The sequence below is a fragment of the Berghia stephanieae genome, chromosome 3 (assembly GCF_034508935.2).
Source record: "Berghia stephanieae isolate SIO BIC M18660-M18661 chromosome 3, UCSD_Bste_1.3, whole genome shotgun sequence".
Taxonomy (NCBI): Eukaryota; Metazoa; Mollusca; class Gastropoda; order Nudibranchia; family Aeolidiidae; genus Berghia; species Berghia stephanieae.
The window spans coordinates 26,567,605-26,594,227 of record NC_088362.1 but is presented as its reverse complement, the minus strand read 5'-3'; the positions used below and the strand labels follow the sequence as shown (position 1 = coordinate 26,594,227).

Below are 26,623 nucleotides of genomic sequence, written 5' to 3'. Positions count from 1 at the left end.
AAAATAACAAACAAAACAAACAAAAAACGTATTGCGTTGTTTACTTGTTAGTGTGTGCTTTTTTCTTCGAGAATGTGATAGCGCTTAGGGTGAAATGGAAGTTGCAGAACTACTCCCGAGAAGATTCAAAAATCAAATCTTATCATGGCGTCGGTGTCAAAACTCTGGCCCGGCGTTGTGTCCTTAGGTAAGGCACTATACAAGCAGTCCGCGACCGGTATCGGGTGGGAATGAATAACCTGACTAAACCTTCGTATTCTGGAAAAACTCATATTTTAAAAAAATTGGCCAGAAAACTCGTCCTTCAAATATCAATCGATTCAAATGACTCTCATCTTGGCAAAAACACTCAAACCTGGGACTTCGCTCGAACCCATGACCTTGCAATCCGAAATCGAGTGACATACCACAAGACTACAATACAAGCCACACGTACATCCCAATAGGATTCAATAGTCTGATGTCATGTCGCCCAGCAACGAGCAGCCTGGTTTTAAACAGAAAATCAGTACTTTTTATTCTCCATGCTGGCTAGACCGTTTTCACGTGTCATGTGATCAGAATGTAAAAAAGTCAAAACATGATCAGATTCATAACGTTTTTCTCCTCTGGACACACTTTTATGCTCGTTGGAGTAGTATTTCATAAGGGCATCCGCCATTGTTCCGATAGTTTAGAACCTGTTGCTATGCGTCATTACGAAGGAAGTAACGTCACGACTGTTGAAGGCCATTCATTACCATGAATTACTTCCCCATGTTCGGGGCATGTTCCCTTTTATCGTCGTAATCAAACAGTCCCAAACAACCCGTGTCGGTACCGGTGGGGCACTGCCCGTTGCCATCGTAAACATTGACCAAACAATTACGTCAAAATACAAGTCTTTGGCCGCAAAATAAAACAAATCGTGAGTTGTATTCAATATGTCAACCAATGGAATCATTTGTTTCCTTGTGCTCTTCTAACGACAACTAACTAGATGCTGCACAAACCTTGAAATGACGTCAAGCAATAAGTCATAGCGGGTTCTAGTGTCAGGCTGTATGCGGTTAACGTTGGCTACGCACTGCCACCGCGTCTTTAAATACTGCATTGTTTTTGTTTGTTTTTTAAAGGTTTTACGGCGCTTGCAACATATTAAGGTCATATCAGGGCCAGCAAAAAAGGAAGATATTGGGATAGCGAAAAGTTTCTAGAATTACATTTAAGCACCCAAGAAAAAGTACATGTATTACAAAGGGGAATTGGTTAAAATAGGAAACAGCAGATGTAGATTCCAAGAGCACACCACCAAAGTACTTAGTTTGAGATCACCTAAAAGTCTCCCCCCAGACACCAGCACAAGATCCCACTGAGAAGATTACACTCAAATTTTTACAAATCATATGATTTTTTTTAAAAAAACAACAACAACAATAATAACAAATAACAGAGAGATGGTTTACAAAGAAAAAAATACCATCTCCCAAAACTAAAACTATACATTCGACTGTTTCCCTCCCAGCCAAGTACTCCGGCCAGGGTCGGGTCAAAACCAAGTAATCTCATTCCAAGGCAAAAAGACAGAAAGCAAGTGGAAAACAGATAAAGGGGGATAGAAACACAAGTACCTCCCTGTCCACTATGGGAGGACCCCATGTTCGGGGCATGCTTCCTTTTATCGTCGTAATCAAACAAGCCCCCAAAACAACCCGTGTCAGCACCGGCGGGGCACTGCCACCGCGTCTTTAAACACTACATTAATCAACCTACAACACCACACAAAGCGAAAGGAACCAAAACATCAAAGACCAACGTAACCCCCCCCCCCCCCCGCCCCCTCATTCCACCCATTTTATAAACAATACGTTGCGTAAGTATCCACAAATATCCCGCCTCATCTATATTACCCCCTTCCCCCCATCTTCCCAGGTGAACAAGCTAAGCGTGTAAAGGTGAGCAGCACGTCAATCGCGAGTGTGATAGATGTGTGAATGTAAATGCGAGTGTGTGCGTGATATATATATATATATATATATATATATATATATATATATATAAGAGAGAGAGAGAGAGAGACAGAGAGAGAGAGAGAGAGAGAGAGAGAGAGAGAGAGAGAGAGAGAGAGAGAGAAATATTGAATTTTGTACACACACATCATTATATTCTCCCCCCCCCCCCCCCCAAGAAAAAGAAGAGAAGATGATTACGAATTACGAACAAAAGAATGATACCAAGGGCTAAACTACGAATCCATCTGAAAACTAAATCGCAACCCTCAAGTTAGAAAAAAAAAAAAAAAGACAAATGAATGATCCTCCAAAATTTAAATCACACCAACGTAACATACTGCTGACAATGGGGGTTGATGTATACAACACTTTTAAATACCAGTTGCCGCATTGACTTCTATGATTCTGCCTGCCCGATTTCTTTTGCATCTTGTTAAATTAAATATGCACAGTCGTATTTCTCTTTAACTCACTTAATCCTGGAGATTTTGGCTACTTTTCAAAATTGGAGAAAAAAAATGTATTAAAAATGAGCATGTGTATAAATAGATAGTTTTACTCAATTATCATTAACATGCGAAAGCTAAAAACATTAGCTTTGATACTACGCCTATAATTTGTCTCATAAAAATGTAATAAACAGGACTGGGGTAAAAGAAACCCGGGTAAACTACTGATATAGTCGGGTTGAGTGAGTTAAGTTTGACGGAAAAAAAAATATACATATCGTTTTAATTGTAGATACACTGCGAGGAACTAAGAGACAAAGAAATTGCTATATAAAATGACCCGAACTAAAAGACTACAATGACAAACGTAAAAACTTGTCACCAAAGTTAAGATATAGACGTCTACGTCTAAATTAAAAAGCAACAACCAATATTTTCAACCCGAGCCTGGGTCTGATCATTTTCACTGTGATCGTTGTAAAGAAGGCAACTGTATCTTGAATCAATCCAGACCTGCCTACTTGAAAAAAAAATTTTAATCGTAATTTTCAGGAGATAAATGCAGTCGCTCTAGTTAACTTTAAAACATTAACGATTTACCCCCACGAGGATTAAATAACACTCCAAAAACCATTCAAGTCTGACATCAACTTACATTTTAAAAAAAGTTTTTATGACTTACAGATGCTCATGAAGTACTTGAATTGGAACCAAAATTTCGTATTACTAAGAATGTTTTCGAAATGGTTGGCAGGTCTGATAAATCCATTAAAAATGGAAGGAAAGAAAGTAATTTTAAAAAAATAAAATTTCATATGGACTAAAAGTCATCTTTGAAGCTGCATTAATCAAGCCAAGTTTAATTTTCTTTATAAGACAGATTGGCAACAAGAGGATATATTTAACAACTCTGTCTAAAGAATAAAAAAGGTCTACTTTAGATATACAAAATCAATCAAGACAATATCGTCATGAATTATCCCCCCTGGACGTGGCGTCCGCAACTGCCAACCGAAACAAGCTTCTTCTGTTCTGCGCCATCCTTCCACATTCAGTCACTGGCTTATTCATCCATTCGCTGATGTCTTGTATGTGACCATCTTCTTCTTGGTCTCCCTCTCCCTCTTTTACCCTCCACAATGCCTTCTAGAAAATGTTCGTCGAAGGTCACGTTTCTTGATAAGCCCAAAAAAGACAAGTTTTAGTTTCTGCATCACCATGATGAGAAATGGCTCAAAGACAACATAACTGATTGAACCAATAAAAATTGTAAAAAAAAAACATTTCTCAGATCTAAAAGGTGATGAATTCCAAATGTGTGAACCAGAGAAAACAAAAACACCCCAATTGTTTGTTCTTTCTACCTGCATGTCATTTTGACTCCAGACCTCTATCTATCTGATGATGACTAAATCTCAAAACAATATTCATTGTTTAAAATCAACGGGATTCAAAAATATCTCCCAAGTCTAAAAAGGTCTATTAACAATATGCCAATATCTGGTAGAATATGTGCAAAGTGTTGACATATATAAATGTTTTTATTGGCATTTTGCTGCTGGTTGAAGAAGGGTTTTGTCCCTGAAACGTTCTGTGGTTGGTATTTTGTTCTGATTTGAAACTGTTGTCTTCATTTTTGCTTCAGTCCACAACTTATAGCAGCTTAGCATCACCTTGACTAATGTTATTTCTCACCTATTGTTCACAGATTACTTAGAGATACACCCAAACAAGTTCAAAATTAATAAACACTACAACCCCGCCCCCCCCCCCCCCCCCCCCCCCAAAAAAAAAATAAAAAATAACAAGACATCTCAAAATGAAAAGAATAAAACCAATTCAACTCATACGACCGACAGTCTCAATTTGATACTGTGTCGGGATGAACAAGATGTTAACAAGTTAATGAAAAACTTTAAATTACAAGAAACTATGAAATGAAATTATAATTTTCAGCTTGATAAGAAATCATCATACCCTGTATTTAAAAAAAATAAATAAATATGCGCAACCCAAGTCCCAAATGCTGGGTGTTATTAAATTTTCACCTGATAAAATCACCTCTCAACACAGTCTGCTACCAGGCAAAGATAGCATACATAAATCAAAATTAAAGAAAGCCTTCAATCAGCCAGTGCTGATCAAGAACCAAGTGGATAAGTAAACAAGTCTGACATCTCCACAGGTAATGATGTCCAAATGGGTTTCCAAATAAAACGCTTTGTGTGTTTTTCTTACATTTTATTTTGATTGCATGGGCACTTGAAAAACTGAATAAGCCAGACTATGTTTTATTTTATCGATTTGGCTCCAGCATCAATCCTAGCTTCTGAACCAAAGGCACAACAACACAGTTGGTGAGTACCACCAGCCTTACAAGCCCAGGAACAAGCATCAATCGGAGACACAGTTGAGTCTTATTATTATTTTATCGATTTGGTTCCAGCACCAATCCTAGCTTCTGCACAAAAGCCCCAAAACACAGTTGGTGAGTACTCGCCGCCCAAGCAGCAACCAGAGACCCAGTTGAGTTTTATTGCCCTTTCTTTTTCTGGCTCCTCTGTACACCTTGCAATAATGACCTGATGGATAGTACTTCATATTAGACCAGCATCCTACCTAAAAGGGAAGCAGGCAATTGTTACTCGCCATTTTATACACCAGAAACCAGAATAAACCGTCAAGAGCCTAAAACGGGGTTGAAGGAACACCCCATTCCTGAAAAGCAGGCTCTGGCCTGTGTGACCATTCTTCCTGGCCCACAAGAACTCTCTTCAAAAGTCAGCACTACACTACATCTAGAGACAGACAATTTATGAAAACATCTATTGTGAACAGGATTCATTCAAGTTGTCCAAATGGGTCCAGATGATGTACAAAAGGGTATCTATGGTAAGGAGACAACAACCAGAGATGTCAACTCCAAAATAATTAATCAGGTGTTTGCGAAAAAATTAAAAAAGAGCAGTACTTAATTATGGTCACCCAAAGGTCCTATAAGAATTAAAATGCTAACACAGCATAACAAATAACATTAAATAGAACACCCCAGAAGAACCAAGTGACGACCAATTCTAAATTAAGACAAATTTATCAATTTTGGATTTCTGTTTGCCCTCACATAAAAAGAATAATCTGTCTGCCATTCAGTTTCTTTTAAAAATCCCACCCGTTAAAGCTAGATATTGATTAAATTATTAAAGAATATCTTCAGACTCATTGATTTGTCGTTTCAATTTGATGTGAACAACTTCAAAGAAAATCCAAAACTAAAGCTTTCCAGACATTCTCAAAAGATTCCTGATGATAATGTCACATGATTGTTTTAAGAAATCTATCACATCGAGCTTTCTCATATCTCTGCCAACATTGGTTCAACTGTGGACTGAGTATTTTTTTTTTTTGGTTCTTAAAGGGTTTTACGGCACTTGCAAAACATTTAAGCCATAGCAGCACCAGTAAAAAGGAAGAAAATGGGATAGTAAAAAATTCTAGAATTACAATTAAAGCATCCAAGAAAAGGTAAGAAACAGGGGAACAAATAGGGATCAGATGCAGATTCCAAGAGCATACGATCAATGTACTTAGTTTGAGATCACCTATAAGTCTCATCCGGACACAAGCACAAAATTCAACAAAGAGGAATACACTCAAATGCTTACATTATACATTCAAAATAACAAACATAATAATACATAACAGTCAAAAAGATGATTTACAAGGGAAAAAATATCATCTCCCAAAACAATAACTATGCATTTGACTGTTTCCCTCCCAGATAGGGCTCTTTACTCACATCCTCTCACTGTACCCAAGTGTAAAATGAGTACCTGGCCGTTAACAGCGTTGTCTCTGTCCGAAAAAAAAAATGATAATATTGCCTTTCAGGCATCATGTCTTGTCCTAAATGTTAAATGTTGCTGTTGGACAGGAACCCATTGTAAAGCGCTTTGAGCACATTTAGCAGATATTGCGCTATATAAAATCTCGATCAAAAAATAATAATTTTTTTTTTTTACTATTTTGAATGTCTACTTTTTAATGAGGAAATGAACGTATTATTAAGCTCTTAAAGTACTAAACGTGACCACCAAATGTTTTCATCCACAACCCTTATAATCCATTACCATTGAGTAGCTCTGAATTTTTTGATGGACAAAGGAAAACATCTTTTCCACATTCAAACTGTTTATACAAGTAGGAATAGGAGTATTCAGTTTGTTTCTTTTTAATGAATTAATGCCTTCATTAGTTCTGAAGAAGGAAAACAACTTAATTACGGCAGCTCAAAGTGACAATCCACTCTAGATTAAGTTCCCAGATTCTGACTTGATCACCAACTTGAACTGCCTTTCGACTATGGACCTGTGGTTAAATTTCACGTCTGAAAAATTCAGCTTCATCGAAGTAGGAACAATTCAAAGTTAAAACTCTGCATGCATCTTTATGAAAGTAATCTGAATTTGAAACTATGAAATTTACTAGCAACAGGACTAATACATTTTCAACAAGCTTATTCTTTCTATCTGAGTCCCACAGAAGAAGAAGAAGAAGAAGAAGAAGAAGAAGAAGAAGAAGAAGAAGAAGAAGAAGAAGAAGAAGAAGAAGAAGAAGAAGAAGAAGAAGAAGAAGAAGAAGAAGAAGAACCCAAACACTACATCACACAACAAAATTATAAAAAGCTAAAACAGAAATGCAATGAAAAGCTGAAAACCCTAAAAGAGATTGGTAAATACTTAACAAATACTTGTACTCTTATATGGATTACCACAGAATCCAACTCAAACATGACATGCACTCGATAACAAAATATGAAAGAGCCAGTGGTAGAATTAGAAGTGTCTAGCAATAAATAAAAGAGTAAAAAACAATGTTTATAGATATCTTCAACTTCAAAGAAACGAACACTGGGGAAAAACAATACTTCGCCCTTTAGAGGATTATGCATAATTTAATAAGTTAAAATTTACAATTTTCGCAATGGTAGGCATCTCTAAGTCGTTGCCCAAGATATGAACTAAGCCACTATAATATAATATCACCAATTCCTAGCAAAGGCAAATGTCACTGAATGAAAAGAGGCAATAACACCACGTGCTTACAGGGGCCATAACTGATGCTTACAAATAATCCATATACACACATTGTGGCAGCTCATGATGATGATGTGGTAGTTTTAGTGATTGGGATCATAATGTTGTGGTGGTAGTGGTTTTAGCAGTGGTGATATAATTGTAAGAATCTGAACCTGAAACCTTGTTTCATTACTTATTTTTCTCTGACAACCAAGACAACTTACCCACCTCTTTTTTTGGACTCCCTCTTTAGATCATCACCAAGTCCCTGTTTTATTATTTTCACGCGCAGTCTGTTAAAATTCATTCATAAAAGCTTTCTTTTCTCTCTCCATTGCCCACTATTCCATGTTGCAACTACAGTCCACTCCGGATGATCGCAACATTTCCCAAGAAACAGAATTAATTCTATATAAAAGTCACAAAGCAACAAATTTTCGTCCCCAAAAGTGGAAAATCCAAGACATCAATCCAAAAAAAAATATCATGATTAAATTTCATCATGGATGAAATCGTGATAGGTTGAATAATCAAGAGTGAGCATGATTTAATGCTACAGTAGTGTGACACCATACTATTAGAGACAAAAGAGGGTGGGGCTTTGCAGTATGGGTTTGTGATGTCATCTGTGGCCATTAAATAAAAGGCTGGGCATAGTCTTGACAACACGCAGACAATGACAATTGCAAAGAGAGACTGAGTGATATCCTTTGCTTTGGGATTGACAACTGTGCATCGTGACCAACAAATTTGGTGAGACCTTCGTCTCTCAACACGGCCAACCTCTTTGACTCTTACTCTTACAAATGTTGAGAACAAAAGCGTGAAAGATGTCTTGCATCAAAGCTGCTATTGCTTGACAAAATCTATATAGGGCAGTCATATGGTTTTTGTTTCAATCATATTGCTCAGAACAATATTTACAACAACTGGTTTGAGTTTACCATTTATGTGAAAAATGTTGCAATAGTGGACAGGAAACTTCATTTCTGTTAATCGGAACATTTTCGCTGATCCCAAGGTGTTGCGATTATCCAGAGTAGATTGCAGAGCTGCCAACCCCATCTGATGAGAATGTGTACAATGGGACCTCAAAATGGGAGAGATTTCATAAAAATGGGTACAATTCTGAAATCGATGGAAACTAACCATTGTGAAAGTAAGAGGAAGGTATAATTACATAAAGTCACACCACACAAGCTCAATTGCAGCAACAATGATGTTCCCAAGACTACAATCCAATCCTTTCAGGATTCTGCCTCCCAGCATGAAGATCATAATTGGTCAAAAAATATATGAATATCCACTTGGTCACCAAGGTTTCTCAATAGGCTAGTAATAATATGAATAACAACTAAAGAAAACTGAAGTGACTCTGCACACTAAAAATGGGTACAAACTTGGGGGAAATGTGTACAAGCGTACAATCACTGAAAATGCGTACAATTCCGCATTTTTTGCAGTAGGTTGGCAGCTCTGAGATTGTACCAATTATATGTAAAGATTATCCAAAAACAGAAAGAGTAATGGGATAGGGATCATGAGAACCAAAGCAATTTCAAAAGAGATGGGAGAGTATTTTTGGCTCTGAAAGATTGGAACAAATGAATTGTGCAACGACATCATGGTCAGTTTACATTAAAAAATAAAAAATTGAAAAATGCAATGAACAAGTATTAACCTGCTAAGGTTTACAAGTAACAGCATTGTTTTGGTTTTTCTCCTTATCAGCGCCATCTACTCATCTCTTATTTGCCTTTTTAGTGTCTCATTGATCTTATTTTGTTGACCAAGGGATAACCCAAAATGTCCACATCATTTTCCTTTGTAAATCAAATTGAGGCCATTAGGATCACTTAATTGAATGGATTTAATTTACTGCTAATAACTCTTGACATTCACCGCAGTACAAGTACAACTGCAAATAAAACAACACTTTAGAAATATAATGCTCTAAAATGCAGTACTACTACTACTACTACAAAAAACAATGCTCAACAATCCTGAGATCAACAATACATATTTGCAGTACCATACTGACCATACCACTGCAATCAGGAAACAACTATCTGTGGCAGTACTACTAGTGCAAATAGCAGTGGACATCCATATACTAAACAGCACAGGAGATTGATATTGATATCCACTTTGACAAACTCTAACATTTAAATTTAAGATTAATCATAATCAATGTCACGTTATAACTATAACTGCTATGACGGATGTCACTACAAAATGCTTTACACGATCACACCAGAAATTTTAAAAATTAATATATATGGTAGCTTGCTTAATTAACTGCATTAAAATTGTGATGGCTTACATTGACTTTGACATTATATCACTAATCCTATATATAAAACAATAAATACAATTATAATAATAATAATGACATCACCCAACTGACAAAACCCATAAAATCCTGAACCTGAACCAAATCTATTGCAGTTTTCCTTGTAAAAACAAAGAAAAAACCAAAATAAAAGCAAAAGTATGCAACATTCGGAGGAAACTAGACTGGGGTCCTAGTAGATTAGAATGCATCACACAGTAACAGTAACTTCTACTTCTTCTAATAGACCTAGTCTAAGTCTAACTCTAATTTCTAGAGGAAAAAGTTTTTTCTTTTTAAATTCTCATTATGCTACTGTAGCATCATATCATATAAAAGACGAAGACCTATATATAGTTAGTAGAGACACAAGAGTAAGACCAGAGCAGAGGTATGGGGCAGGGAGGTGTAGCAATTGGATGATATACACATAATTATGTTCCTTTTGCCTTACTTTATAAACAAAACAGACACACACAGTAGTACAGCAGACACAAGACAAGTCAACAGGCAACACTCCCGGCCGAGATATTTGGTTACAAAACGGGCCAATTGTGGAACTACTCTCACCGAAATTGCAGACATGACAACACACAGATGACTTAGTTAAGTCGTTTATGTCAGATGACCTCAGCTTAGACAGAATGAAAAAATAAACAAACTTTACCTGATGAAGGGCAGTCAATCCATCAACGTTAGCTGTGTTGATGTCTGCACCTCTTTCGAGTAGATTTTTCACCTCCTCTCTATCTCCACTAGAACATGCGGCTAAAAACACACAACCATCCTGGAATTTAACTCTCCTGTTATCCACTCTAGGAATAGCTGAAGCTAAATTTGTATCTGACTCTTCCCATCGTAACTTTTGATCGCGCCTTCGCATAGGGGCACTGACTTGTTTTGCGTCCGCCATCATTGGAAGGCTTCGATCACTTTAGCTCTTTCCTTGACCTAGGGCGCCATCTAGCGAAATTCCGGAAATATGGTCTGGGAGTGTTCTCGTCAAAAGCAAAACCGTGAGAGGAACCGAGTCTCATTTCTATTCCCTCGACTTACATCGTCTACCAAGATAATCTGACATCCACATATTACAGGAAGATAATAATTTCAACGTAAATTGACTTTAAAGGGACTGGAATTTGCTGAAACACGAATTCTCTTCGTTCTGATAGTGATTACTAATTAATAAAAAATGTTCCGTAGATTTCACGGTTAGAATTTTTAACTTACAATAATAAAAAGATGGCAGCCTTCATAGCTCCAAGCAAAACAACCTTGAATCTGTTAGCAAAGCCTGTTCGCACCATACTGGCATCGCCCCGTTTATGTTGTTGTTTAAGTACCGAAGCAAACACTGGAGTTAAAGATGGAAGTGGTAAGTTAATTTGCTATTTTTCTAATATGCACGAGCAACCGCAAATATCAACTTTCCACCACCCCTTCTGCTTCTTCACGACTGTCTCAGACTCAGTCTCAGTCTGTACTTTCGCTTTCTCATTCTCTTAACTTTAACTTTGTAAAATGTGTTGTGTTGCTGGCTTCAGCCATATCTTGTATACATTTGATTTTGACGAAGTCAGTACCAAAATTAAGCTTTCCTGAACTGGCATTCACGACTTTGATCTCGTTACATGACATTGAAAGTTGAAAGAGAATTATCCAAAAAAAGTTGTGATTGTGTAATGATAACCCCTGCACCTGACTTCCCACTTCCATCCACCATTTCCATTTCCATCCTTTAAGTTTAAGTTTAAGAGGACTTCCGAAGGTTTACAGCACTTTTATTATAATTATATTACTTTTTTTTTTTAAAGCCATTATGGACTTTCAATTAGTTGCAATGTCCAATAGATGCAACTCGTTAAGATAAGTTTCATTTTTCTAAGTCAACAAGGTGTGATTTTTTCTAACTCCACCCCCTCCATAATATTTTTTTTAAAGTAAAATAAACCCTCTTTAGGCATGCTGTGAAACTACGGAAACGGAAATCCTTCCGGACGAAGAATTTAGATAGGCTGTTGGAAGTTCAGTACTTAATGTTGCAAGAGTGTAAGTATGTAAGACTGCAAAACTGGTTTGGAAAGATTATATTGTTATGATGAAACACTGCTCCTGATATGCTGATATTTCAGCCTTCTTCCTCAACTTTTCTGAATATTCTTGTCCTTAAACAATTGGGTCAGAGTTTTAAGCAAGCATTATTACCTCTTTGTTGATTTTTTTTTTTTCAGAGAAAGAAGAAGAATTCAGAGTGTATGAAATTGAGGGTCTGAAACCGAAAACGACCTTGAGACAAAGGAGACAAAACACAAAGAGAATTCCCCCACCCCGGTATCGCAGCATGCCTACGGATCAGGACTGGACAGATGTGTGGCCCACATCTTCCACATTTAATTGGTCTGTGGTGCCCTTTCCTGTCAGACAAGGATTTGTCGAGGTGACTCATTATCCATCTTTATGTTCAGTTTTGGTTTTGCTTTAACTTGACAAAAGATCTTACCATTTTTACCAGGAGAGCAGCAATGTTACCTGTTGGCAAATAAGTAATTGGAGAAATTATGATTTGATGGAAATTCAGTCAATATATAATATATCTAGACATCTGTCCATTGTGATAATTTAATCCTAACAATAGATTTCAACCTCAGATTTTGTTATTTTTTAAAAAGGCATGTGGAAAGAGAGAATGGCTAATTCTGATACATTCTACAGGATTTCTCGTAAAGGATAAGATTTTGATTATTTGACACAAAGTCTTTGAATGGCTTATAGTATATAGTTTCCGTCAACAAGCAATTTTCAGAGACTCGTGTAATATATATATTATTAGCACTTAGAACAGTAACATGAACTCTAAAGCTGACAAATCACTTGTCTTTGTGAAAATAAACTTACACCAATGCCTATTAAAAGTAAAAGCACAAGCTTATAAACATTGGTTGTGATTATAACAAGATTATGCATGCACTCTTTGGGACCAACAAGCTCTCAATCAATAAGATAGAACAAGTCCAAAGGAGAACATTGAGATCTGTCACCAATTGTAACTCACTGCAGGGCAGAGGGTAATTCTATAGGATGTTCACCTGTCATACTTCCTGTTTCACAGGGGCACCGACTTGTAGTTCCCACCTTGAATTGGTCGGCTTAAAAAAAGGCCTTTTTTTTGTTTACTTTCCAAGATTTTTTTACAGAGAGGACTAAAAAATATCTCTGTCGTCTATCTGGAATTTAGTGATGCAATTATGCATACCTACCAAGTACCCTGATAAAATCGGATTTACCCCGATTTTTTCTTTATTTTACCTCACCCCGCCAGATTTTGGGAAACTCCAATTTTTAAAATTAATTAATTATGTTTTTTTTCTATCAGTGGAAGCCACCTGCTTGCCTGTATTATTTTATGATATATAGAATCAGTTTTGTTTTCTCCCTGACTGAAGGAAAGGATTGTTATTTACAATTACACATAATTATTCAGACCTCACCTTGGCTTATTAATACCTCATACCATTCATTAGCCAGTACACCTCAACAATTGTTGTTTCCGGGTTATATCTATAGATGATTGCGCCGCTACGCCTAGGGTAAGCTTGTTTTGTTTTGTTTTTTCTCTTAACATTGCTTACCCCTATTTTTTTTTCCTAGACTCCTATTTTTTTTGAAGCAGCATCCTTTTTTTTTTTACTATGGGTTGGCAGGTATGAATTATGTCTTTATTGTGGCTGAAGAAGGGTTTTGAGCCCGAAACATTCCGTGTTTGGTATTTTGTTCTTTTTTGAAGCTATTATATTAAATTTTGTTTATTACTTTTTACAGTCCACAGCTTCTAGCAGCCTAGTATCATTTTGACAAAGAAAATCTATAACTTTTCATCTGTCCTTTCTTCCCCTTAAGCGTTGATACAACCTTAAGATTTATTATTTTTAAGTATTGCTAACTTGAATACAAATTAATAATCCAATGAATGTTTAGGTCATAAAATCTTGACTGCATCACGGATTGATACTGATCCCCTTGCACGTGATGTGAGTGTTCTACCTACTGATCACTTTTGTGACCCCCGGGGTTTATAAGAGCATGACATCAAATGATTAGTTTAGCTGGCTCTGTGTATGTGAATCATGACCACCACATCCTTATCTTGTTTTTTCATTGCCAGTCCTCAATAGAAAATGAGGGAGTTGTTCCTGGCAAATATGCAAATTTGGAGCTGATGAAGATCCCAAACTTCTTGCACTTGACACCTGCCCACATCACCAAACACTGTGAAGCTCTTAAAGGTAAGGAATTACATTCCAATCTCTGAAATTGAGGGGGTTTTTTTTTTTAGCTTTTATATAGCGCAATATCCTCCAAACTTATCTCAAAGCGCTTTACATTGGGTCCCTGACCAACAGCTACACTTAATATGTAGGATGGGACATGACGAATGTTAGGTGATATTACAATTTTTTTCTGACAGAGACAACGCTGTTAACGGCTAGGTACCCATTTTGCACCTGAGTACAGTGAGAGAGTGTGAGTAAAGAGCCTATCCAAAGACTCAACTATGCATTGAGCGAGGCTCTGACCCAGGATCTTCAGATCTGAAAGCGAGTGTCATACCAAATGTTCAAGTTCAAGTTCAACATCTTTATCTGCAAAAGGCGGATTACCCATTACCGCAGATGTTATACAATTATGTGGTGACTTTCTCCATTATTGTGTTATTGAGGTGAACGATAAATGATTAATAGTTGACCAAATTTGTTGTTGTTGGTAATATCTAGGATTTCTGATGGGAGAGTGTGCCATTCCTCGATGGTTGTTGGGAAGAAACTTTTTTTATATGTGTTGGTTCTGTGTGTTGGAATTGTGAACTTACTGCTATGATAATTTCTTGTGAATGTACAGTGTTGTTTGATAAAATACTGTGGTAGAGTTACTGCTGTTTTGCTGGAATGTACTGTTCTGTGTAGAAGTTGGAGGCGTTTTTCTTTCCGCATTCTCTTGTGTTTTCCACTGCAACAATTTCAGGGCCTCAGTAACACATTCTATTTCATGCAAGTAATTGTTGGTGACAAACCTCGAAGCTGCCCTTTAAGCTTGTTCGATTTTCTTGATGTGGCCTTGATGATAAGGTTCCCACACTTTGCACGCATATTTAAATACGGGTCTGACTAAAGCATTGTATGCCTTTGGGGGGCACTGGTAGCCTCAGGAAGCCAAGGGTATGATTTGCATAACCTACTTATGGAACAGTAATGACACCTCTGTCAACCCAGCAGAAATGGTATTTGATCTTATTTAAATATTTTTAAAATGATAAATTCCGGCTTCATGATCCATAAAGTGACTCTGAAGGACTATTTTTTATGCTGTCCTTATCCAATCGCACATTATAGTACCATTTATACCCAAAGAACCAACTTCACACACCAAGTCAATGCAAAAGAAAACAATTCTTACATTCACCTCCACCCAACTCATTGGTTCATTTCATACAATTCAATGTTGGTTTTTCATTAGGTGTTTTCGATATCTAATCGTTTCAGAGTATTGCACACAATGGCCAACAGCACTGGACACAGATGAAAAGTGCAAACAGCATTTTCCCATTGAGCAAGTCACATCTGATTATATTTCTGCCAGACCAACATTACGAGACCCTAGAGCACGGTTAGCCAAAATCAAGGTAATCTTAGCAACATTTTAAAAATATATATATATATTGATCCTCAAGAGAAACTATTCTTTGCGGTCCATTTCAAGAAAGGACCACAGTGCAATGTCGCACAGTGAGCAAAAGAGGCTAATTTTCTTGGTCCAAAGAAAGAAAAAAAATGTTTGATTCCAATGCTCCTGTTTACAACTGTAATGTCTTATCCACTCAACCATCCCACCCCCCAATTTTGTCATTTCTATATGTAAACTTAAATCACTTGCATTGATTTCAAGCTTACACTAAGATTACAATTCCTTCTTACAGTTCTGCGTTTCTGACCTTGACTTGGACTATCATGCTAGAGACAAATTCATACGGTTAGTTGGTGATCGCTACAACTCACAGACAGATGAAGTGGAGCTGGAAACAGACAGGTGAGGTGGATTATCATGATGTTATTTGTTCACGACAAAGTTGATAATGGAAAGCCACTTGATCTGAAAGCTTGTCATCATCATTGTGGCGGAGTTTGTGGTTTTATTGTGGTTCGAGTCCAAACAATAAGCTCAATGGTCTGGATTCGAACTAGTATGCGCGCTATGGCTCTCGTTACCAGCAGCACCCTCAACCTACACCACAAACAGCTCAGGTTTAATCTAGGGATGATTAAGAATAGCCTTAGGGTCCCTTATAACTAATTGTAGTAATAACAAGTGAGTCAAGACAATAGTAACACCCAATACAATAATAACAATTCTATACATAAGTTTAATTTGATTGTTACAGGAAGAGATAGAGAGAATAAGTGGAAGGTAGAATGAAAATTATGGATGATATATAATTGACAATCTAATTGTTATTCCTGTATTCATTTAATTTCAGGAAGAAAAGCTCTAATTGAGTGGATCTAATTTATTATTTATTGATTTATTTATTTATTTTTAATCATCTGTGTCAGCGAGTGTGATTCATTTGAAAATGGTATGAGCCCGTTTGGCTTCTCTTTTATACAGCCGGCTTGCTTGATTGAGTCAAATGACGAGGCTGTATCAGCTAGTTCAAGGGTTGGCTCCTGGTTCCAGGGTTCTTGACTTCACAACAGTGTGTTGTGGCTACGGGCTGACAGGAAAGTTCTGGTGTCGGCGAGGACTGACATCAGGGACTGGGTGCTAGGCAAGGACCTTCAATTAAGAGTATAAACAAAAAGGTCTGAGGGCCAAATCTAGTTTATCTTTCGCCACCGGATCGTCCTTGAGTGACACATCATAATAGCTTTTATTTGTCGACCAAAGGCAAGGAGAAGCAGTAACTCCATGATAATGGTTACAGTTATTGCATTTGTATCAAACATCAACTGACAGTTGAGCTATCTTACATGATGAGAATTTAACAGGGTTATGTCCTTTTTATTTTATAATTTATAAATTATAATTGTGATTATTATGATGTGTAGCCGGGGATTGGCGGTAGATTACATACATCAAGCAATATAAATATTGAATATAAATGAAAATAATAGCATGGATCAAAAACAAATGTTAACTATAGTATAATATACTTATAGTTTTGTACAAGTATTTCAACTTACAAACATCCATAGAATAAAGCACAAATAAAATATACACAAATTATAATAGTAATGGTAGGTTAAGCATTGAATTTACAGTAATATTTCGTTCCACTTTGAACAAGTTAACCAATAATAATTACCTCCAACCGAGAGACAGTTGAACTTTTTACAAGTTTGCAGTTTGAAAATTGGTTCTTCTTTCTTGGGATTCTTAGTGTGTGTGTGTGTGACTCAGTTCTGAAATGAATTTGGTTTTGTAAAATAAGGCCACGCCAAACAATTGTGGGGACAGCCAATCAGAAAGAATGTCCCTATTTAGATGGCCAATGATGTTCAGATGCTTTTGATTAACAACTGGGTAGGAGATAGCGGAAAGCTAGAATATTAATTGTGATTTAGTTACTCTTAAAAGAGACGCGAACCTCAGGCACACCTGGAGTCTTGTTTGGAAAGGGTAATTAGCAGGAGATATGCAGACAATGGATAGGCAATTGAACAGATGAATAAGCCTGAGGCGGAAAGGGGGTGGTAAGATTTAGCATTCCGTGAACAATGGGAAAGTTTCCTTTTTATTGACCAAATCACGTTAGCCAAATTTAGAGCCATTTTATGTTAACATTGAGCTTTATTGGAGAAAAGTCTGTCCATGTTTTGAGTGTTTTAACTCAAGGTGTTAATTTCCTTTTGTAAATATTGTTGTCCACTAAAATTTGAAGTGGTTTTGAAAAAGACGCTTGGCGAATGAAAATCGCCTGTCACAATCATCATCATTGCCTTTTCACCCTGGATCAGGGTATAGGCCACAGAAAGTTTCCATCCTCTAATCTGAGCTAACTTTTTTATCTCATTCCATGTCTTTTCACTTCTTTGTATATCAGCTTCTTTAATTCTTCTCCATGTTCCCCGTGACCTTCCCCTTGATCTTCTGCTCTGAGGGTTCCAGTCCAATACTTTCTTTGTTATAATGGAGTCATTCTTTCTATGGGTGTGTCCAATCCACCTCCATTGTCTTCTTCCCATTTCCTCTCCCGCTGGTTTCTGCTGGGTTCTATCCATCCGTTTTATTCTGAGTAGCTTACGCATGCGCCTGTTTATGAAAATCTGTATCCTCCTTATACATGCCTGTGATGCATTCCAAGTTTCACATCCATACAGTAGGACAGACTTCACGTTTGAGTTGAAAAGTCTCAGCTTTAGTCGAAGGGATCTGAAAGCTACTTAATTGAAATGATCTATGGCAGAATATTGTGATATAATTTTTACTGGAGATTTGGAATACAGTCACAGTCAAGTATAGTTTCCTTGAACTCATTCGAATGTCCCAAATTTTTTATCTTCAGCTAAGTGGCAGTCAATGGTTTAAATAATTTTTTCTTTACACTCGAATATGTCGGATCAAGTTGTTATAAAATACAATATCTCTGGATTTCAAGTTTGCTTTGTGAATTTTCATATCTTTTATTTGTACTTTCATTTCCTTTCTTTTATCAACATCCCTCATTCCTTTTGATTGCAGGTGCCCTTTAAAATCCCAGAATTTGGACTTTCTTCAATTTGTACTGACTGCTGTTTATTTTGAATCATGGGTATGTAATTGACTGACATATAGCACAGTCTTTTGTGTATCGGATTATGTCAGAGATCTGATGGGTAGGGGAAAAAAAAGACATGAACAGAGAATAACCAGAAGTGGAAAATTGTCATTCATGAGATTCAATGATATGCTTCTCTGTGATTAGTTTTGAGATCTCAAAAAATTTATTGGGAATTTTGTCACTTTAGGGATTTTTATTTTCTGATCTTCCGTGCATCAGACGTGAATCAAACCTAAGACACTGCAAATCTCAAAGAACGTGTGATTAAGCTACTGTAGTCTTTATTGTGAAAAAAGAAATCATAAAAATTGATTATAACACACAAGTCATGCACGCTATTTATTTTTAAAAATATATATATACAGGATGTGGATGGGAAAATATGTCACAAAAGGAGTTGGGTTTTTTTTTTTTTTTTCACCATCTTCCTCTCCTTGGTATTCAACTCTATCATTTGAAAACTTCTTGGTTTAACTAGATAAAGAATCATAAATCATAATTTTTAAATAATTGGTTGAATTCTATATTTAAGAAATACAAGCTATCCAATAAAAAATGAGCTATGTTCTTACTTAAGTATGCTTTTTTTTTTTTTTGACATTGAATAATTGGAATAATTGCTTAATTCAGAAAAGTGAGTGGAGCAGGCACTTATGTTGGTGACAACAAGATATGAAGTGAGTAGAAAAGTGCCAGAAGACAATAGAGAATAAAAAAAATTTTCGCGGCGGTGGTGGGGTTTGAACCTGCGACCTTATTGGTACGACAACTCCGCCTGGCAGGTGAGAGCGTGGCTCTACCGTGTGAGCTATCCACGAACACAAAAATATTCGTTTCAAACCCAAAGTCATTTCTAGATCCCTCTCTCACCCACTTCTTGAGATCGCCGATTCGTTCGCCACCATCGCGAAGTAATTTTGACCAGCAGTTAAGCTTAATAGCCAATTGTCACCAACATAAGTGCCTGCTCCACTCACTTTTCTGAATTAAAAATTCACCCCATACACCGGAGCATACTCAATGTCTCAATCGTTTCTATGTTATATGTTTGTGATGAGAATATTGGCTATTAAGCTTAACTGCTGGTCAAAATTACTTCGCGATGGTGGCGAACGAATCGGCGATCTCAAGAAGTGGGTGAGAGAGGGATCTAGAAATGACTTTGGGTTTGAAACGAATATTTTTGTGTTCGTGGATAGCTCACACGGTAGAGCCACGCTCTCACCTGCCAGGCGGAGTTGTCGTACCAATAAGGTCGCAGGTTCAAACCCCACCACCGCCGCGAAAAAATTTTTTATTCTCTATTGTCTTCTGGCACTTTTCTACTCACTTCATATCTTGTTGTCACCAACATAAGTGCCTGCTCCACTCACTTTTCTGAATTAAAAATTCACCCCATACACCGGAGCATACTCAATGTCTCAATCGTTTCTATGTTATATGTTTGTGATGAGAATATTGGCTATTAAGCTTAACTGCTGGTCAAAATTACTTCGCGATGGTGGCGAACGAATCGGCGATCTCAAGAAGTGGGTGAGAGAGGGATCTAGAAATGACTTTGGGTTTGAAACGAATATTTTTGTGTTCGTGGATAGCTCACACGGTAGAGCCACGCTCTCACCTGCCAGGCGGAGTTGTCGTACCAATAAGGTCGCAGGTTCAAACCCCACCACCGCCGCGAAAAATTTTTTTATTCTCTATTGTCTTCTGGCACTTTTCTACTCACTTCATATCTTGTTGAATAATTGCTTACTACCCTTTGTATAGGTTATAAGTCTATTGGAAAGTGGATTTAGCTGCACATTAACTAATGAGATTAAATATCCCAGTATCCTTTTCCTTTTTTTCTCATTGAAATACACATCAGATTGTTTAATTAAAGTTTTAATTGAATTATTTCTTTCTTTTGGGCAATCACAAGAATAAAGAGATTTTTTAAAGTTCTATTTTTATTTTTTTTGTTTTTTTTTTGTTTTTTTTTGTAACATACAGAAAACAGAGCCATGGGAGGCCATGAAGCAGTTGTCAGACATGGAAAAATATTTCTGGGACATCAACAAGTCACGAGAGTCAATGATGACACTTCTCAAAACGATTAAGGGCACAGAGGTGAGATTAATACAGAAATACAGCTGGGTCTGAACCATCCAGTCCCGATTATTATCCAATTCTTGGTTGTTTTGGATGGTTTTTTTTTGTTTTTTTTTTTAATTTGAGGGGGGGGGGGCTGTTTGTTTTTTTTCGTTTTGTTTTTTAATTGAGATGAATTTGCTCTCTTTAGTTAACAAGATATTCGAAAGGTCAACAATATTTAGAAGAATCTCTCATTGTTAGGGAGCTTCTGATCTTGAATTCTTGTTGATAAAGTCGAAAAACTCTCATGATTTATGATTTCTCAATATTTCCACCATTTAATTAAACTTACTGGTTCATCATAAGTACTAGGATGTCTGAAGACGTAGCTTTGGCAGTATGAAACAAAAGATATCAATAACAAAAAAACAACAAATTACCGAATATAGAATGGTTCAGGCTGAAAAGCCTTCCTCAATCAATAAATAAAAAAAGCATTAGAAACAGAAAATAATGCATTTTATTCTACATTCTGGAACTGTGATGATTTTCATGATTTTTCTTGTAGGCTGGTGTAAGCTGAATATTCACAGAATGGTATTTTGTTCTTTTATAAGATTTTTTGGGGTGATGCTTTTATTTATGACAATATCGTTATTTAAATAATAAATAAAATAAATAAGTAAATAAATTCCCTTTATTCATCCCTAAGGGGAAATTTTTCTTTAGGGTCTATTCCAAGGGAAGACTGGAATAACCCAGGCGTCAGCCGCAGTGCAGCGCCGTAAAGTGAGCTAAGGCTGGGTGACTTGCTCAAGGCCACACAACAGGCGGGTAGTAGAACTCAGTACCTTTTGGGTACGAAGCAAAGACCATACGGCTGAGCCACGCTGTCCCATATTTCTGCTTTGTATGGCACAATTTCATAAAGAACTGAACGAGTGTGTATAAAAGGTGCCAGACAAAGCTAGAAAGTAAAATACAAGAAAAAAGAAACATTCCAAAAAAATCAGTCGACCTCGACTGGGGATCGAACCTCAAACCTTCTGATTACCGGTCAGACGTGCTACCATTACACCACAGTCATTCATACCTGTTCAAATTTTTCACTCCCAATACCTGCTCCTCCACCCTCTTCTGGAACTTTGATTTTAAATTCCAGCCCAAGTCAACTGGCCCCAAACTGGACTACCTTCCTGACGACGTGACCAATGAGGATGCCATATGTGATTTGCCTCAAGTGCAGCAGTACAAGGAAGCTGTTACAGATCTCTTTAACGAGGGGGAGGACCACCTGTCGCTGACTCGATACAAGGAGAGTGTGAAGAATCTGTTAGGTTTAAAAAGTGGCTTGTGAGATGATTATGTGATTATGTTAATATAAAAATGATTTCATGTAAATATCAATATTTGTTGGAGTTCTTTGAATTACTGAACTGGTATATCTCATACCATCACCATCTTTAGCTTTCTAATCTTTTATATTGCATTCCTTTCAGATCGCAACTTTCCTTAACTTATGTTCTTTTCAAAAACTCTTTAAAAGAGAGCTGCGGCCTTTTAAACTTTTACAGCCCTGGATCGATTTGTTATCTTTTATTTATGACAATATTTTTATTTCTGCTTTGTATGGCACAATTTCTTACACACCTGTTCCTGTGTAGGGTTCCTGACCACTCATAGTGGCCAGGGAGGTACTTGCTGTGTCTTCTATCCCTCTATATATGGATGGGGTTCCTGACCTCTCATAGTGGGCAGGGAGGTACTTGTTGTGTCTTCTATCCCCAAATATCTGTTTTCCAACTTGCTTTATATCTGTTTTCCAACTTGCTTTCTGTCTTTGTCTTGAAATGAGATTACTTGGTTCTGTTCTGGCCCTGGCTGAAATGGAAACAGTCAAATGTATAGTTTGATTTTTGGGAGATGATATTTTTTTCCTTGTAAATCATCTCCCCGTTATGCACTGCATTATTATTCCTTTTACATATGTATGATTTGTAAACAATTCTGTCTTCCTCTTGGTGGGGACCTGTGCTGTGTCTGGATGAGACTTTTGGGTGATCTCAAACTAAATGCTTCGAGAGAGTGCTCTTGGAATCTGCATCTGTTTCCTATTTGAACCAATTCCCCTTTGTCTTACCTTTTCTTGGGCGCTTTAATTGTAATTCTAGAACTTATTACTATCCAATTTTGTTCCTTTTTACTGGCGCTGATATGACCTAAATGTATTGCAAGCACCGTAAAACCCTTTTTTTATTAAACAAACATACATACCTATTCAGATTTTTCACTCCCAATACCTGCTCCTCTAACCTCTTTCTAATCTTTTATATGGCATTCGACTGGATTACCCTTGGCTTTGTCCTTATGTTTACTGAACACCATCTCCATAAGTGAAGATGTTGTAAGTCACACAATCACCTATAAATCTGAGATTCAAGTTTCTACTTCAAGTCTATAAAATGCAAAAGGGACACTGTGCCCATCACCGCAAATCACACCTCACTAATCCTGTTACTCCAGTCCTTCAGGTGTTCTTGTGTATGTGTGTTACTGTTTGTTTGTATAGGGGGGTTCAAGGATACCGCTTTGTCCTAAGACACCAGACAAATGTGGCTCGTATCATAAAATAGAATGAAGGATCCACAGATCCTGGCTCCTGGCTCACATCATTAGATTATGATGAGCCAAGATGGAGAGAAGATGAGAAAGATAGAGATATATTATAGAAAGAGAGACATCTATATGGGACAACTTCCATGTGAGTACATCCATCCAGGAATACGTGAGTAGGTGACAAGACGAACATGCCATTGAATTAAACATAAGTAATAACACAAATGTGTTAAAACAATTAAACATTTATTACGGACGATACATACTATACTTGGACATATTTACAAACACTTAAACACATAGATATATTTTCAAACTACATGGAACAACTGGTTATCTCCATTTTCACTCACATCCTTTCTTCACACGACATGAACAGGAACTGAACTAAAATCTACTCAACTTCAACCCAGGTCCGTGAGCTTGGGCATGGGACCATAGTTGAGGACAACTCTTAATTACGTTGGGGGGTGAGATAATATAATAATTATCTCTCTTAGACCGTAACAATGTGGAAAACGCATTGGAATCCAAACAAAGAGTCTCCCATAGTGGGCAGGGAGGCACTTACTGTGTCTTCATCCCCTTATATTATGTTTTCCAACTTGCTTTCTGTCTTTGTCTTGGAATGAGATTACTTGGTTTTGTCCTGATCCTGGCTGAGAGGGAAACAGTCAAATGTGTAGTTAGTTTTGGGAGATGATATTTTTGTCCTTGTAAGTCATCTCTCTGTTATGCACTGTATTATGTTTTGTTTATGTATTATATATGATTTGTAAACATTTGAGTGTTTTCCTCTTAGTGGGGGCCTGTGCTTGTGTCTGGATGAGACTTTTAGGTGATCTCAAACTAAATACTTTGACGGTGTGCTCTTGGAATCTATATCTGTTTCCTATTTGGACCACTTCCCCTATGTCTCACTTTTTCTTTTGTGCTTTAATTGTAATTCTAGAACTTTTTACTATCCCATTTTCTTCCTTTTTAATGGCGCTGATATGACCTTAATGTGTTGCAAGCGCCGTAAAACCCTTAAAAACAAACAGACATACACAACAATCGCACACACTAACTATGCAAGTTTTACAAAATGAATTGACATTCAACAAAATGGAATCAAAAAATAAAACGTATACTTTACTCATCAATAAGAAAATGCCTAAGATAAAAATTTCTGGAAAAGATGAGTCTTTGACTCCAACCTGATTAAAAAATTAATTCTCTCATTATTTATCTGAGAATAACCTTTGGATAGGCTGCTAGTCTATCTCAAGTACTTTCCACCAAATGTATCAGACCCAGCTACCCAATTATTGTTGGATAAACCGGGGGAAGGGGTCAGAATAATATCATGTGGCACCTGGGATCTATATGTGAGGTAAATACTCTACCAACTCTGGATGTGTTTTTTTTTTTTTACCTCCCGCAGTTATCAGAGATGCCACTTGCTGTCTTCTATCCACAAATCTATTTTCCAATTTGCTTCTGTCTTTTGGAATGAGGTTACTCAGTTTTGTCTTGGCTGGAAGAGAAACAGTCAAATGTATAGTTAAAGTTTTGAGAGATAATATTTTTTCCTTATAAATCATCTCTCTGTCGTGTGCTGTTTTGTTTTGAATATACTATAATGGTTTGTAAACATTTTATTGTATTCCTATTGGTAGGATCCTGTGCCCGTGTCTCGATGAGACTTGGGTAATGTGATGGTATGCTCTTGGAATCGACATCTGTTCCCTGTTTGAACCATTCCCCATTGTCTTACCTTTTCTCGTGTTCTTTCATTTGGAAATCTATAAATTTTTATCGAACACATTTTCTTCCTTTTTACTGGCGCTGAAATGACCTAAATATGTTGCAAGCGCCATAAAACTCTTTTAAAAAAAAACAAGCAGCTGAACTAACTGAATTATGGGGACCTGCATAAAGAACTGTGATATTCATTCCAATTTAACATCTCTTGGTTTACCAGTGATTATAATCTTCCGCGGATCCGAGGAATTTCTGGGATTTTAAGATTGTTTCAGAACTTTTCCGCTGTTTTTGCCTTGTCAAACATTTTCCGCTAAGTAGTAGTACAGCTGAAAAATCACCCGTGCCGTTAGGGTCATTTTTTTTTTTTTTTACACCTCTGTTCAGCTGCATGATGACACTCCCATGCCCAAGACGATAGTCTAGACACTCTGGCGCCAAATGTGAAAAGTGCGCACATACCCATATGGCCTTGGATGAAGAGATAATTGAAAGGGAAGGGGGGTGGAGCAAAAGGTCTAATTGTTTTCTTGTTGTGTTGTTGGTTTTTTGTTTTTTTTTTAATGTTAATTTCGTTTTCTGTTGTTTAGTGTTGTTCTGTTTTTGTTGGGTTTTTTGTTTTGTTTTTATTTTTTGATACTTTTTCTCCTTATGTGTTTTGTATTTGTTTATTTCCTTATAGAGAAAAAAAAATTAAAAACCCAAACACCCCTAAAAGATACAATATCAAGAAATGAGAAAAGTACCCTGTTAATCCGATCTTATCCCGTAACGAGGATAACACACACATGACAGGTGAGAAGACACAAGGAACGCATGTCTCAAAAACACGGGATCGGGTTTCACAGTCAGGGCAATCTGAGGTTTTACTGTGATTTGTTTGGTGATACTGTGGGCAGTGGGGCAGTATACAGGCTTTAGCGTTGTTAAACAGCGTTGCTAAATCTGCCGTACTGTGGAAAAAAAAACATATTTAAGAATTTGGCCAGAAAAATTGTCCTTCAAATATCGATCGATTTTTGCACACACAAAAAAACTCTCAAAACTGAGACTTCACGAAGTCCTAGGTTTGGGAGTTTTTGCCAAGATGAGGGTCATTTAAATCGATCGATATTTGAAGGACGAGTTTTCTGGCCAAATTTTTAAATATGAGTTTTTCCAGACTACGGCAGTAAATGTCTTATGCTTAGTCTTCCCTATTCCGGTATTCGTATGGATTAAAAGTTACAAAGTCAACTTTAGTCTTGTAAATTGAATCTAAACTGCGGCTATGTTGTCTTGTAGTATGACACTCACTTTCGGATCGGAAGGCCCTGGGTTCGAGCTTCGCTCGGCGCATGGTTGAGTCCTTGAAAAGGGACCTTTACTCACATTCCCTCACCGTTTTCAGGTGTAAAACGAATACCTGGCCGTCAACAGCGTTGTCTCTGTCCGAAAAAAATTGTAATATCCTACATGACAAGTGTTGCTGTTGGCCAGGGAAACTTTGTAAAGCGCTTTGAGCACGTTTAGTGGATATTGCGTTATAT

The 26,623-nt window shown here is 37.0% G+C and overlaps 2 protein-coding genes across 26 annotated transcripts in view; one reads left to right on the top strand and one right to left on the bottom strand.

The window, feature by feature from the left end:
- The window catches only part of LOC144967440 (protein phosphatase 1 regulatory subunit 12B-like), a 91,164-nt gene extending 80,345 nt beyond the window's left edge, over positions 1-10,819 (bottom strand). For 15 of the 25 annotated variants that reach the window (XM_078904691.1, XM_078904694.1, XM_078904689.1 and 12 more), the window contains exon 1: positions 10,515-10,818. In XM_078904691.1, the coding sequence (XP_078760817.1) occupies positions 10,515-10,763 (249 nt within the window). In that variant the 5' untranslated portion in view covers positions 10,764-10,818. Of the gene's footprint in view, positions 1-10,514 lie in introns of all 25 variants that reach the window. The other 10 variants (XM_078904698.1, XM_078904709.1, XM_078904707.1 and 7 more) reach the window with 4 other exon arrangements.
- A 23-nt stretch (positions 10,820-10,842) lies between these two features.
- LOC144967443 (small ribosomal subunit protein mS35-like) lies at positions 10,843-22,139 on the top strand. Its single transcript, XM_078904716.1, has 8 exons — positions 10,843-11,222; positions 12,079-12,284; positions 14,010-14,130; positions 15,385-15,524; positions 15,819-15,928; positions 18,581-18,650; positions 20,652-20,768; positions 21,895-22,139. Exons 1-8 carry the CDS (start codon positions 11,090-11,092, stop codon positions 22,087-22,089), a joined length of 1,092 nt encoding a protein of 363 aa, XP_078760842.1. The 5' UTR covers positions 10,843-11,089; the 3' UTR covers positions 22,090-22,139.
- The last annotated feature ends 4,484 nt before the right edge of the window (positions 22,140-26,623 follow it).